Source organism: Poecilia mexicana, unplaced genomic scaffold (assembly GCF_051168715.1).
Source record: "Poecilia mexicana isolate PSO_F unplaced genomic scaffold, ASM5116871v1 scaffold_14, whole genome shotgun sequence".
Taxonomy (NCBI): domain Eukaryota; kingdom Metazoa; phylum Chordata; class Actinopteri; order Cyprinodontiformes; family Poeciliidae; genus Poecilia; species Poecilia mexicana.
The window spans coordinates 1149214-1164319 of record NW_028263383.1 but is presented as its reverse complement, the minus strand read 5'-3'; the positions used below and the strand labels follow the sequence as shown (position 1 = coordinate 1164319).

The 15106-nt window shown below is 39.2% G+C and overlaps 1 protein-coding gene and 1 long non-coding RNA gene across 5 annotated transcripts; one reads left to right on the top strand and one right to left on the bottom strand.

Moving 5' to 3' along the window:
- Window positions 1-555: 555 nt before the first annotated feature.
- LOC106906127 (N-acetyllactosaminide beta-1,3-N-acetylglucosaminyltransferase 3-like) lies at window positions 556-4527 on the top strand. 4 transcript variants are annotated; one of them, XM_088012515.1, is made up of 3 exons: window positions 556-971; window positions 1381-1516; window positions 2946-4527. In XM_088012515.1, the coding sequence occupies exons 2-3, from the start codon at window positions 1509-1511 to the stop codon at window positions 4102-4104; spliced, it is 1167 nt and encodes a 388-aa protein (XP_087868641.1). In that variant the 5' UTR covers window positions 556-971; window positions 1381-1508; the 3' UTR covers window positions 4105-4527. The 4 variants fall into 4 exon arrangements, with proteins under 4 accessions (XP_087868641.1, XP_087868640.1, XP_087868639.1 ...); XM_088012514.1 differs by having other exon boundaries at window positions 1363-1516; XM_088012513.1 differs by having other exon boundaries at window positions 1336-1516.
- An 8427-nt stretch (window positions 4528-12954) lies between these two features.
- LOC148155419 (uncharacterized) lies at window positions 12955-14954 on the bottom strand. The gene is made up of 2 exons (XR_015765298.1): window positions 14287-14954; window positions 12955-14210 (listed from the first exon to the last, which is right to left on the bottom strand). It is a non-coding gene; the product is annotated as an uncharacterized LOC148155419 (long non-coding RNA).
- Window positions 14955-15106: the final 152 nt, after the last annotated feature.

The following is a 15106-nucleotide window of genomic DNA, read 5'->3' as shown; positions in this document are numbered from 1 at the left end:
TTATAAACTTTATGTCATCCGAAATACGACAAATTATTGGTGCCTAGTTTGTGGTGGGGCTGTAAACTAAGAATTAAAACGTTTTAGCTGGGGAACTGTGAATGTTAATTAATTGATTTTAATCTGACTGAACTGATTTTAAGTTCTTGATGAGGATGAATTGTGTCACTGAGCTTTTTTTTTTGTGAGCGTTTGTATGTTCTCCACATGCATGCATGTAGTTTGGGGCTATGTAAACGAATGTCAGGCAAATGTGTGATCCACTGCTTATTCAACTCTTTAACATGAATCAAAGCATAATTACACACAAGATTCCAGCAGCGGTGCCTCTGAAGGAGTGTAGACAGGTTCACAGTTAATCACAGAGGAACACTCAGATATGAGAGATTTATTAACCATTCAAGCATAATTTGAAGTCTGTACCCTTTTCTGTATATTTTATGACTGGCAGCAAGAAAACCATGCTAAACAGAAAGCAAATTCCTGATTCTTCGCTTAACGTTCCCAGGTTCAAGAATCAGTTCATGACTTTGTGTGGGGGAGGAAGGTGTTGAAAACCTGCCTGAGGCGTGTAACGACAGCACTGGAAGATGCATCACTGCTGGGAAATCTGCTTCAGGAAAAAGCCTCAGTTTCCTCTGCAGAACGCAAGAAAACTGTTTAAAACTGGATCAGCAAGCTGGGGAAGGGATTCGTTTTTAAAAGAGATGACTTAGTAAATCACACAGGAAGGATTAATAGAGCAACTAAATGTCCAGAAAGGAAATTTCTTGTTTTCACATCTCACCCAAACTCATTATAACATTTAAAGTGTAATTTATGGAGCAGAAAGCAATTATTCTGTAACAACACAGGTATGAATGATAATTTTGCAATTGTTTTTGTTTAAACCCGGAAGAGAAAATGTCCAAGTTTCCAGTGGGAAGACCTGGAAAAGAACTGCCTGACATGACAGAAGGATTTGTTCAAGGGTATGATTATAAATTTATTTTTCCAATATTGTACTTTTGATTTGATCCATTTCACTTTTTATGTATGGGTTTAGAAAAAAAAAGGAAGGAAGGAATTATCCAACTGATTTTCAAATAATGTGAAGTTACTCTTTCAGTATAAATTATTACCGTATGTTCAGGTTAATACATTTCTTTTCAGGATTAAATCTGATTTATGAAAAGCTTGTGAGCTTTTCATGAATATAAAATATTTAATTGGACTACATGAGCTCTCTTGTCAAGCAGCTGCTTTCAAAAACAAAATGTTTAACTCCTCCATTTCTGTAATGACAGCAACAAACAATAAAAAGTTAAAAATTATTCCAGTCTTTCTTCTTGATAGATTTGTGTGTTTGTGTAACATGCCAAGCCTCTCGTCGCCTGACAGATGAAACCCTGGGTAAAGGGAAGGCGTATGATCTCAAGCACAACACTTGTTTCCTGCATAATCTGCCCTGCACTTGCATTGTCTGTTATCTGACTGAGACCTACTGAACAACTTACAGATCTACCAAAATGCTCAGGTAATTATTCCTGATTTATTTCATATGATATTTTTAAAATTTTTCGTCATGTATTTAACAATGTATGTCTGATTTGTTAATAATTATTTTTACCTTATATGAAAAGAAAAGATCAACAAGAGCTGTGGCATTTAAATTATTAAAATCTCTAATTATATTTTATCATACTGTTCTGATTATGAAAGTCATTTGAATAAAGGGTAGCTGTAATAAGTTTTCTGTTATGTGTGGGATCAAGAGCAAAGGAGAATTTTTAAAAAATGTGTTTGAGTACTAAAAAAAAAACAAGGAAATTTTATCTCTTTTAGAAATACTAGCCTTTCACTTGAGACATTTTTCAATGTAGTTTATAAACATCGCATTTGCTTTTTAGACAGATACAAACGCTCCAGTAGTTTCTTTTTGTTGAAGCTTTTAAAAGTACGTTTGTTTGCAGTCATAATCTAGAGAACAGATAAAAGTCTTCCTCAAGTTTATGTTTCAAGAAACGTTGATTTGTGGCTCCAAAGGTCTTGGCAGTTTGACAAATATTTTGCATAAGTTCCTGTAAGAGATTTTTTTATTTTTCCTGAAACTGTTGAAAGAGAGGAATTGTTTAAACAAAGATAACCAGATGAATGTTGGAATGTTGTGTTACCACAGCACAACTTAAAAAACAAAAGAAAATTTTATGCACATTTTTTGTGAAATGTCTACATCTGAAACTTTTTTGGGTTGTTTTAGCTTTATTATCCTAAACTTTGAAAGACATTTTGTTATGATCTGTGTTTTCTGTGTAGTTATTTTTTAGGTTTATCTGTGTTTTAGTTCATTTTCCCCTGTGAGTCTGTCTTCCCTGTTGATTGCTCCCCAGGTGTGTCTACTTACCTGATTACCCTCCCTGTCTATTTAAGTCCACCTGTTGTCTTTGTGTTTTGTCGGATCCTTGTCTAATGTCAGTTTGTCTAATGCTTTCCAGTAGAACTGTACAGTCCTGGTTTGCTAAGCTCTAGTTTCACTTGTTAGTTGCTACACCGTCTACAATGATAAATCCTTTCCCTACTTTTGTGACAGTTATCATTTGCAATTAGACTGAAAGAAAGTAAGTATGTTTGAAAACTATGAAAATCAAAATGAAAAAAACAAAAAGATGAGGTTCATCTATTGGGAAAAGGGCGGGAGGTGGTAGGAAAGGTCCAATAATCTTGCTGATGTTTTATTCATAGCTGAAAGTAAAAATCCAAGGGTTAAGTGAGACTTTTTTGTACTTAAATAATATTAGTTTATTTCAAACACTAAGTTTTGGAGAAAATTTAGAATGGGTTTTTAAATCTCTAAAACCTATACATTTTTTAGGAGTGTGCATGTTTTTGAGAGCCAGTGGAAGAAATACTTTGACAATTGCCAGTTCAGCACTATTATTAACAGATGTCTTTTTTTGGCATTGCAGGTTTGGTAAAAGACCATTTCAGAGAGTAGTCTGTGTAGTAACCTCTGTGACGGTGGGAACTCTTATGCTGGTCACTTTCTTTTACTATTCTGATGATCTCTCCAACTCGGACCACAAACTTCAAATTGATATCAGAAACTATGAATGTCACATGCTGTCCTCAGTCAGAGAATCCCCAAAAATTGACCCCTCACCAAGATGTGAAAGAAATATATCTGTTGAACAGATCCAGAACTTCAGCTCACTTCCTACTAACATTAAAGACCTCCTCTACTACCGTCACTGCCGACACTTTCCCATGCTACTTGACGTACCCAACAAGTGTGGTGGAGCCAATGCATCATCTGATGTCTTCCTTCTACTGGTCATCAAAAGTTCTGCCGTGAACTACGACCGCAGAGAAGTGCTGCGCAAGACCTGGGCCAAGGAGAGACTGTCTAACGGCGTGTGGATCCGAAGGATCTTCATCTCAGGAACGATGGGCACGGGTTATGAGAAGAAGAGACTAAACCAACTCCTCAAGCTTGAGCAAAGCAAGTACAACGACATAATCCAGTGGGATTTCAAGGACACGTTTTACAACCTCACGCTGAAGCAAATGCTCTTTTTGGAGTGGATGGAGAGAAACTGCCCACGGGCCCACTTCCTGTTTAATGGTGATGACGATGTCTTTGCTAACACGGACAACATGGTTGTGTATCTCCAAAACTTTGAACACAAAGGTGGAAGGAAGCATCTGTTTGCAGGTCATCTGATCTACAACGTGGGACCCATCCGTTCGCCACAGAGTAAATACTACGTTCCAGAGCAGCTCTATGAGTCCAAGTTATACCCTGCTTACTGCGGTGGTGGGGGCTTCCTCTTGTCTGGCTACACGGCTTCGGTCATTTACGCCAACTCACACTCCATCCCCATTCTTCCGATTGACGACGTTTACATGGGGATGTGTCTGGCTCGGGCAGGGTTTAAACCGGAGCACCATCTTGGAGTGAGAACAGCTGGACTGCATGTTCCTGGCAAGAATGTTGATGAGCTTGACCCTTGTTTCTTTAAAGAAATGCTTCTTGTGCACAGAATGCTGTCAGGCGAGATGTATACTCTGTGGCACAGAATTCATGACCCAGACCTTCGGTGTGCCCCTCTCAATTCCAGATTGTAAACTGGATGCTCTTTTTTTTTGTTTTTTTTCCCCCCACTACAGTAGTGTCTGCTCTAGAGCCAGGCAGATCCTGTTGTAGATCCAGATCAGCTGGTTCCAGCAGTGGTTTTTCCTCTGAATTTCTCTAGAGCGGAATTTGATTTTCCACTCATACATTTGAATGTACAACCAATTTTTTAAGTTTCTTCACAACATATGGGTTTTCAATTATAGCTTACAGAAATAAAACTGGCTCAAACTTAGAGATGGTGGGGATATACATATAATTTATTCAATAAATATTAAATATTGTCATTATGGAGACAAATCGTTGTTCTGTGGTAAGCAAAATGTGCATATGGCAAGCAGAGTTTTATTTCATGTACATGATGTAAAGGATGTTGTATGTATTTTAAAGTTCTTAATAAAACAAGGTTATGGGTCTGGTGTCTCATAAAATTTATCCAAAGCATCTAAAAAAATATTTTATATAACAGAAGAAAAAATCCAGCCAAACCGGAGGGTAATCTGCCATTTCACACAAAATATAAAACTGTCTAGCGAGAGTTTGAGATGTTAAAAAGGAAAGGCTCATGCAGAAAACAAAGATTTAGTTCTGCCAAACACCAACTACACCAGATTAGAATCAAGAGAAAAAAGATTCAATTTGATTTTTTTTACAACATTTAAAAAGGTTATTGGCTCTAATGTAGAGCTTTTGGTATTACAGTATCAAAAATAATAAAGACACTGGTCCTGGGCCAGAAACTGCAGCCTCGCAGCCGATTGCCTATAACTTCTGGTTTCAAAACCATATTGCTAATATCAAATAAGATGCCTTACAGTCCAAGACTCTTTTTAATAAAAAAGCTGGACTTAGACCAGATAATAACAGCCCCAAGCCAAATGCCCCAAATCACAGATCCCCAAACCAGGCTGCTAATCCCAGGTTAGCTGCCTCATATTCCTTGACTGATTTTAATAAAGAAACTGATTGCAGACCAGATGCTGTTGGCCCCAAGACCTCTGGGGCCCCAAATTAGGTGATTTACAATCCTTGACTGTTTTACAAAAGATATCTGTAGAGGGAGAAACAACGCATCGGGTTGCATGCAAAGTGCAGAATTTTGCATTTATTTACAAGAATTAGATCAAGTAAAGATGGTGGCACAAATGTTTGTCAAAGGGAGATCAGTTTATAATATCGTAGCAAATCACAAACAGTTGTGCTCCAGAAATCACAACTTTCTAACATCACACAGATTGGGCTGACCACATGTGCAATCGAAGTCAACGGTCATCTGTAGCGCTAACGTTTGGCTAAAGCAGCGTGGAAACTGTGTGAATTCAACAAAACAACATTCTGGTTCAATGGTTCAAGTATGAGGTTGTGTCTGGGTAGATTGAGACTAGTCATTACAGAGATTATTTTATTGTGTCTAACCAGCCAAAAATATTAGTCACTGTAATAGCCACATTATTCTCTTCTCTTCTGCTCTTCACTGCGAACTGGTTGTTTGAATACATGTCATTTCTTGTTTTTATTTGAGTGAACTCATTCCTTTATCTGTTGTTTTTTACAGACATGTTTATCACCTTGATCATTCGAGAACAAGGATGTAAAAAAAAAAAACCTCATTACACATCATTGCACCGGATACAGCAGCCTTGGCCTTCATCACTGACACATTTTTATTTTTATGGTCATATGTGGACGACTTCTTTGTTATTTGTTGGCCTACATAAATCGAAACGCCACCAGGGGATATTCTCTTCATTGTGAGAACTTACTTTTACTTTCAGTGCCTGAAGTCTGAACTGAACTTGGAAAGAAATCTCTTTTCAACTTTCTGCTCATAGGACCAGAAGGAATCATTTATCTGTAAATGTTTTAATTGAGGAATCTTTTTACAGTTTTATTTACGATGGTGGTAACTTTTTTTTCTGTTTTGCTGCGAATGTTTTATAAACTCTGTGTGCTGCTGCCAGTCTTGGCAAGGACTCTCTTGTAAAAGAGATTTTAAATCTCAATGGGATTTTCCTTGTGAAATAATTATTAATAATAATAATATGCTCAGGCAACAGGACTCGCTCCTGTCAGACTGCCCCAGGTCAGCTATGTCAACAATGTGGGTTACCACTGTGAGCTTGTGACTCTGTACATGAATGAGTGAATGACTTAATGTAGTGTGACACACTTTGGGATCCTTTTGGACTTGATAAAGCACTATACAAGTACCGGCCCTTTCTAGGCCCTTTTGTACTGAGGTACAGCTTCACCTAGAGCGTCATCTTATAGTGAGAAAAGTATGGCTGCATGTCGTTGGTAGGAATATTGATAGACATGACCGTCGCTTTTATAAGGAAACGTTCCTTTTAGGGGGTTTAACAAGATCTCTCCATATCACAGTATTTCTTGTTGAGGTACATGCCATCTCGTGAACACTTGCCAGTTGCAGTCACCAGGGCTTTGCATGAAGAAGTTGACACTTAAATAATTTGTTTGGTAGCATTTTTGGTTTCCAGTATAAATCCAACAGTGTGACAGACAACATTTAAAAAATATGGGCAAGTACTCCAAGATGCTTAGATCCAAAAAGAGGGAGAAAGAATTGCTATACCAACTGCTGGATGGATATCTAAGGTTACATTCACACTGCAGCCTGGAGTGACCCAATTCCGATTATTTTTTTTATTTTTTTATTTTTTTTGACGTAGCCTTTAACACTTTCAAATGCGATTTGTATGTGTCCTGCAGTGTGAAGGACAAACCACCTGAAAGTGTGCAGTAGAGGGCGCAATAACGTCAGTGTTCTCAGTGTTTTGCCCTATGGTTTTGTCAACCGCCATAAAAAGAAGTAGTTCTCTGTGTTTGCGGAAGTGAACATGGATGCTAACGGTGAACATGGATGCTAACGATGTAGCTTAGCTTACACATCTGAAGTTGGTGTCCGACCGGAGCAGCATATTAACAACTTAATCCTCATTATCGTCCGCCGTGGCTGTTGTTTTTCTTCCTGCTTGCGCGTATCAGCACGTAGAATAGTGATTTTTAGGTCGCATTACGTCAACAAAAACAAATAATTGGTCACTTCAGGCTGCAGTGTGAAGGCAGCCCAAGAGTACGTTAAGTTCACAGTAGTGATGGGTCCGGCAACACTGATGCGTCGGCGCATGTGTCAAGCCCATAGACCAAAACCCGTGTTGGTGCGCGTATTGGTTTCAGCAAGTCACGTGACCGATACAGGAACTGTTTCGAAATGACATTAACGCGCCAAACTGTGTTTATAAGGAAGCGAATCTGTCAATCTGTCAAATGCATTTGCCAAACGAATTCTTAACCTTTTACAGCATCAACTATGGAGCAGCTTCAAAGGAAAGGTTTCCGCAGTGTGAGACCATTTTGACCTTATATTGGAAAATAAATTTGTTTTCATTTTTGTTGTTTCATCTGGTTCTTGTCAGTTTCTACTTGATCTATCTGAATCCAAATTCAGTTGAAACTGACTTTTAGTTTACTTTCATATTATGTTCTGCGGGTTAAGTGTCGCATATGTTTTAACTAAACTGTCTTATTTAAATAAATCCACCTTTTCAATGTCGAGGCATTTTGAGGCCAGGCATGAGAATGAAGTCCCAGATACACCTAGGATAACTCAGATACAGCCATTCTACAAATTACTCAATTGATTTTTATAAATTATTTCATATGCAAGGAACCCTCGCTATAACGCAGTTCACCTTTCATGGTATCGCTGCTTTGCATATTTTTTTGTGCAGTTTTTTCCCCCACAGTGTTCTGCGTCCTAATTGACCCTCCATCCATCCATCCATTTTCCTTCACCCTTGTCCCTCAGTGGGGTCGGGAGGGGTGCTGGTGCCTATCTCCAGCTCACGTTCTGGGCGAGAGGCGGGGTACACCCTGGACAGGTTGCCAGTCTGTCGCAGGGCAACACAGAGACACACAGGACAAACAACCATGCACACACACACTCACACCTAGGGGCAATTCGGAAAGGCCAATTAACCTGACAGTCATGTTTTTGGACTGTGGGAGGAACCTGGAGAAAACCCACGCATGCACAGGGAGAACATGCAAACTCCATGCAGAAAGACCGGGGCCGGGAATCGAACCCAGAACCTTCTTGCTGCAAGGCGACAGCTCTACCAACTGCACCACTGTGCAGCCCCCTAATTGACCCTATGATTGGTAAAAACAGTTTCCGTGCTTCTTCCCTACCTGAGTGCCAATAAAGTTACGGTATTTAATACAGATTGGCCATTCAGGAGATGGAAATTGAAACTTTGAATGCCAGCTGGAAAAACCTGTGGCCAGAGGCAGCAGAACCCGACCGGAGGGCCGCTTGATGAGATCCATCGCTCTGCCGTAGATACAGCTGTGAATCTCGCGGGGCAGCTTGGAGGAGACGCTTTAATGACAAGACTCCGAATCACAGGCCCGATTGATGAACACGCACATCTGCTGATCTGAAAACAGGCTTTGTTCTTTGGTTTCAATGTAGAGTATTTATTTATGCTGTGTAATAAATGTAAAAAATATAGGTAACTACTTCACGGATTTTGCCTATCACGGGTTATTTTCGGAATCAACCACTAAGAAAAACAAGGATTCGCTGTCAATGTAGTGTTTACTTAATTTTTTCTACAGCAGAAGTTTTGTCAAAAAAGAGTAACAGATTAAATTTCAAAATGTTGTAAAACTTTTTTTAAATAAAAAATTTGTGGAAAAAGAAACAGTCCATGCATCCTCATTCCAAACACATTCACTTAAATTTTCACTTTATGGTACATGTTCACATTATTTATTGACTGTATATCATATTTTAAATTTAACTGAAGATATGACATAATACAATATATAGTATTCAATAAAATGCAAAGACTAAAATCTTATTGTATGGACTAGGTCATCAAATCACTACGTTGCCTGAAGGAATTTTTAATGTCCAGCAGGTGTCAGTATTGAGTGACACAGAATCGTGGTACAGCTGACATTTCCCAGTTGTCCCAGTTGAGAGAACTGTCCTAAGTTCTTAAGAGATGAAAACAAACCAGAAAACGAAAGACCAGTGTGTTGAATTTGTGGCAAAAATCTAAAAAAAATGCTGAATAAAGGCGTTTAGAGGCATAAATTTGATCTTTGAAGTTTTCTTCAAGCTAATATTAAAGTCTCATCCCGTCCATTCCTGTTCTCCCGAAATCAGTAACATGTCTCGTTTTGTCTCAAGGATTGCCTAGTTCCTTGATAACAGAATATCAGGCTATGTGGTACAGGTCTTCAGTGAGCCCCCACAATGCCAGATTTGAACTGTTAAGGTCTTTTTCACACCAGAGTAGGTCTGGTTCTAGAGCCAGCCAGATGCTAAAGTAGAGCGGGTTCTGACTGTGTTTTCTTGCCAAAGGGCCAATCATTAAAATACTAAATTGAATTGCTCCAGTCCTCCTGTGGTGTTTGTTATGAGACGGGGTCATTTATAGCCCAGAAGTCTTTTACTCTGTGTGTGGTCCGGTGGGGTTGCTCTGACCCGTGCATACTTTTACAAGATTTTTTTATTGTGTGTGTGGTTTTGGAAACTGACGGTCTGACGGGACCTCCTAAGCGTTGCTCTAAGACTGCCGGAGGACTACAAGGTAGCTTGATTTTCATGTGACTCAGCTGCAGGAAAGACCGATGAGTTACTTGAGAAACAGGTGTGGCTAATCAGAAAGAAAAAAAAAAAGCCCAGAGCAAGAAAACTGAGGGAAGATGACTAACACAAGTATTCAAGGAAATAACTATCAAGAGACATACATGTCAGTTTCTACCCTGAATTGTGAGGAAAACTGGAATCTTTCAGACAGATACGACTGACGCCAGCCTAGTACTTTTCCTTTTATACCCACATGTTCAAGATTTTCCAAGCAGATATTGTGGTCAGCAGCACCAAGATCTAACAAAACTAGAACAGACATAAGTCCACTATCTGAGGCCAAGACAATATAATTCGTAATGTTCTCAAGTGTTGTTTTAGTGCTATGATGAGATTTAAATGATGTACAACTGTTTTCTCAATGACTTTAGAAAGGAAAGGAAGATTAGATATAGATACGTAAGTCATAATGTCAACTTTAATGTCACTTGAATTAAGAAACTTTCCATTCAATGTGTTTTGAAGGGTGCATATGGATATCCAACGTCTTTCAGCCGATCATATTCATCAGTACGTAAGAATAGCTTAAATGAAATCACTCAATGAAACGTTCACAAAGCCTTTTTCTGTATTATTAAACAGTGCCACTTGTTGATTGTTGTGTAATTTAATCAATAGTTATTAAAAAATGCACAGTGTCTTGATTAGAAGATGTCGGGTTGATTGATTCCAAGGCCCTTTGAGCAGATTTTAAATATATATATTTTTTTTCATGTTACATGGACGTGGACTATAGGTTCAGATTTATTTAAAAAGAACACTGATGAAGGTAAGTATAGAAAAAAATCTGTATAACAATGATCTTAAACATGGGGTATAAAATGCCATTGATCAAATCCAACAAATCCTGTTTGGTGCTTGATTGACTCGATAATTAAAACTGAATCCAAGAACAACCAGGAGATTCTGGCTTATCGACTGTTGTGTTATCAAAGGTGTACACGGATATATTCAAAGACTGTTCCTGCTTCTTTTCATTGGTATCACTGCATGAATAGAGCTATGAGTAAGCCTACCGTTTTTCCACCCCCCAGCCAATCAAAATGCAGAAAGTTACCTGTGTTTCCAGAGCAGGGACGCTCCGTGAAAGCTCTGTGATTCATATATTGCGTGCTTTGTGATAGGTTCTGCACAAAGCACGCAACCTAGTCTCCCTGTTCTTAGCAGAAAGCGGGGACAACATACTCGGCACACAGGGATGATGGCTCCCCATTAAATGCACCTTAAAGTTGCAGGAAGTTAGATATTTTTATCTGGTGTTTCCCCTTTTTAACAGCACTCTGGTCAACTAAAAACCACCCCTGCTTTTTTGTTGTTCCATAAATACTGACTGCTGCTTTCTGAAACCTCATAACCTACCAGAGGTTGTTTTTCCCCCTCGTTTTCCAGACAACGTTCACCTCTTTACAACCACAGCGTACACATCCTCTGATCGAGGACATGCACCATGTCACTAAATTCATCTTCTCAAACTGGTTTCGTGGACATGACAGGAAGTCTACGGCGCTTAATTTACTTTAACGTCTCACCACAGTGAGATTCAGTCAAGAAGTCTGAAGTTGTTCTCTAAAAACTAATTTCAACCTGGGGTTGACTATGAAGAATTAAGACGGTTTCTGGCGTGTCAATAAGATTTGAGGATGTATGGCTTAATTTACAACACCAAACTGTGTCCGACACTTTTTCAATGCACAAAAAATTATACTCTAATTCATTAGTAAAGTTAGAAATGGAAGCAGGAGTTTGCAGGAAACAGCAGAAAATATCTAAACAGAGGGCTGAGTCCAGGCAGAATTTGAAACCAGAATCTTCTTGTCATAAATTAACAGAGCCCAACATTTAGCACTGTGATGCTAGCTTCTCTTGTCATCGGGTTTAAAAAAAAAAAAATTCAGATGTATGTAGAGCTTGGTTATGTGTCGTAATGATCTGTTCCAGTTGCTTCCTCTAGGGGTCGCCCTTGCCTCCTTCCTCTCTATTCCCATCATCCTTCTCTCTCTTCTTCTTCCCTCCCTTCATAGCCCGTCTCAGTGCTCTCTCTCTTTTCCTTCTCCCTCCCAACTCCATAATCAACATCGTCTCTCCAGTATTTTAGTTATTCCTACTCTTTCTAATTTTATCTCCATTTTGCACACTTCCTGGGAAAACCTAAAGATTTCAGTATCCTTGTTCCTATGGGCTCTTGGAGTCCTGAATGAATGAGGCTTGTAGTTTCACGTCACAACCACAAACTTCTACGAGACGTTGAAGTTATTAGAGTTGCTATGTGGTATTGCGCCCCCCTGAGTCCATAAATGTCTCTACCACGTTTGCGCATTTTAAAGGTCTCGCTCATTCTTCTCAGTACATTTGATTACATTCAGCCAGATCTGATGAAGAGTGAACTTCACTTTTGAATTTGTTTTGTGATCTATGCATGTTATGTATTTTTGTCACAACAGACCTGAGTTGCAGAACAACTTGTCTTCCCAAATGCTTCTTAGTAACTTATCTGTCCTGCTTTGTTTTAATGAGAAGGTGCAGTGTTGATTTTCTGCCACACGTAGTATTTTGCATGTACACCATGAAATCATCATTTTGGCCTCACTTGACCGGCGCGCACGTGGTCTGTAGCAAACTGTAAACAAGATTTCTTACATCTTTCTTTCCGCAATGGTTTTCTTCTTGCCACTCTTCCATAAAAGTCAGATCAGTGGAGCGCAGCACTCACCAGCTCCTCCAGAGAAACCGCAATATTTTCTAGCAGGCTACTGACGTCGCACAGAACTGTATTTATCCTTTAATAAAACGACACATTTTACTAGAGTGGAGCCTTATCACCTCTTACTGGCCTTTTAAGAAGAAAGTACGGAGCAGATTTAGAAAAAGCATGCAGCACAGCCACTGTGCAATAACACGCCTGTTGTATTTTAGATTTGAGGCGTGAGAGTGCGAAATTACTAAACTGAGTGTGTGCTTATGTTACTCTATGCACCACCTTTTATAGAGTCAGGGTTAGACAGATGGCTTTAAAACCATGAGTGATGATGTGCCGAGCCAGTTAAGTCAGAATGTAATAGCCGTTGGATGAAGGCCTTGGAGACTAGACAAAACCTGGTCACAGTGTGCAGGACAATGTGACATTTCTAGAACCTGCAACAAAAAAGCTTAGAAAAACTGCTTTCAGCTCAGATATTTATTTTTTTATTTTTTTGTAGGTAAAATCCACTACTAATTTTGTATCTCATCAGCATGAAGTATATAAATAAACATGATAGTAGAGCATCAAGTTGTAGAGCAAGAGATGGAATCCAGCTGCAAGCTGCTGCTGAAGCGCAAGTAGCTTTTCTTAAAGCAGTTAGTGTGTGCTACGTAGGACTTTATTTGCATCACTGACGCTAATATGGTAACGCAAGTCGTTGGTTCCTGGTGATATGGTGCAACTTGGGCACTTCCCAAAACCTAAATTACAATACACCTTCTCTTAGTGCAATAATGGGCTTTCTGAAACAAAGCTCAGATCCTGTAGCAAGATAGGTGAAATTTTAGTGCAGCTGCATTTATAAATGTCAAGAGTAATTTCAGGAAATGCAAGAGAGTCTGATAAGTGTGGTCTATGAAAAGTCATAAGACGGTTAGGCGGGAAAGGCTTGAGTTTGCAGAAGTCGCATGCGCTCGCTGATCATTCACTTTTATTACAGGAATTTGATGCATCTTGACTTTTTATAAGTGTGCACACTGAAATGAAGAAGACCAGCAGAAATACCATGTGGCTCAGGGAGGCAGTAGGCACACATGCAACCATGCTGCATGGTTCTGCAAAAGAACCAAAGAAAAAAAGAACAAAAGGAAACAACTGTAGCAACATTCTTTAAAAAGCCTTACTCTCTGTTGCCTTTGAAGTTACAGAGACACACACTTTCACACAGAAGTAATTTACAGTGCATTTCCATTTTTCTCTCTTTTGTATATATATATATATATATATATATATATATATATATATATATATATATATATATATATATATATATATATATATATATATATATATATATATATATATATATACTGGTTGCTGTTCTGTAAGTTTACAAATGAGAAAGTTTCACAAAATAAATGCATGCAAAAAGCTGCATGCAAGTTAAATGAACTTTGCAAAAAAAAAAAAAAAAATAGAAATTCAACTTATTTCTAGGCTGAAAGTGGAAGCCTAGAAATACATCATCAAGCAACTAATCAGGCTGGCAGTTTTTCAGTGCTTTTCCACGCTGTGTTGCGGCCGTTCTGTCTGTGCAGTGACCTCTGTCTGTTGAGAAGTGACACCTCACTTGGGGTATTTGACAAACTGACACTCACTGATACAGAGTGTCCAACTCAGCTTGTCAAATACACTAAGTGGGGGGCCTGATCGCCGGAGAGAACGGAGGACAGGCTCTGCGGGTTAAATGAACAAATTACTTTTGTCGGCACAGATAAAATACACCATAAAACACCGAGGTCAGATGCATACCTTGTTTTGGTTTCTCCATCCCTGAGCAGATAATGCGCAGAATACCTTAGCTGTCGACCTGTCACCTGCCTGTGCTGAGCTTGATGAGTCGGAGAGCAGCAGCGCCAGCCGTCTTGCCTCTGAAGAGCGCTTTTGCAGTGATGACACTGAGCACAAGATAGTTCGTTTGACCACTGAGCTTCAACGCAGCAAAGAGGAAGTCAAAACAAGGAAGATAACTGCAAAGCTAGCGCTCAGGAAATATGTGGAAATAAAGTGTCAACATGTCACAGTTGTGAAATGCTGCTGAATGCTTTAATGGCTCAAAGTTTTTTTCTTTTTTTGAGACAGTAGTTTGAAGTAGGTTCGGTCACCGTTTGGCGCCTGTTTTGCGAGTATGAAAATGAATGCAGTGACTGCTAGTGGGAGGTTTCTGCTGCTCGTTTGTGTTAACTTGAAGTGTGAGTGATGTTTAATTGAGTTGGTACCGTCACTTTCTGCTGCTTGGTGTTTGAGTCTGTCAGGAGCATTAAACTGAGAAAGCATCGCTCACATTGCCATATACTCTTTCACACCACACTTCTTTTTTTCAGCAACTAAAACACACTAAGCACAATACTGTGAAACTTCCTCATATCACTCTGGGCCAGCACACAGTGAGTCACTCATAAGACTTCCCTTTGCAGCTACAACGCTACTGTAATACACACACACACACACACACACGCACGCACACACGCTCACGCACAGCAAGTGAAGTGCTACTGAATATGCTGTAAAGCGAATGGTCAGACTAACCGAGGCAACAGGACAGATTATTCCCGATTGGGATGTTGCCAAA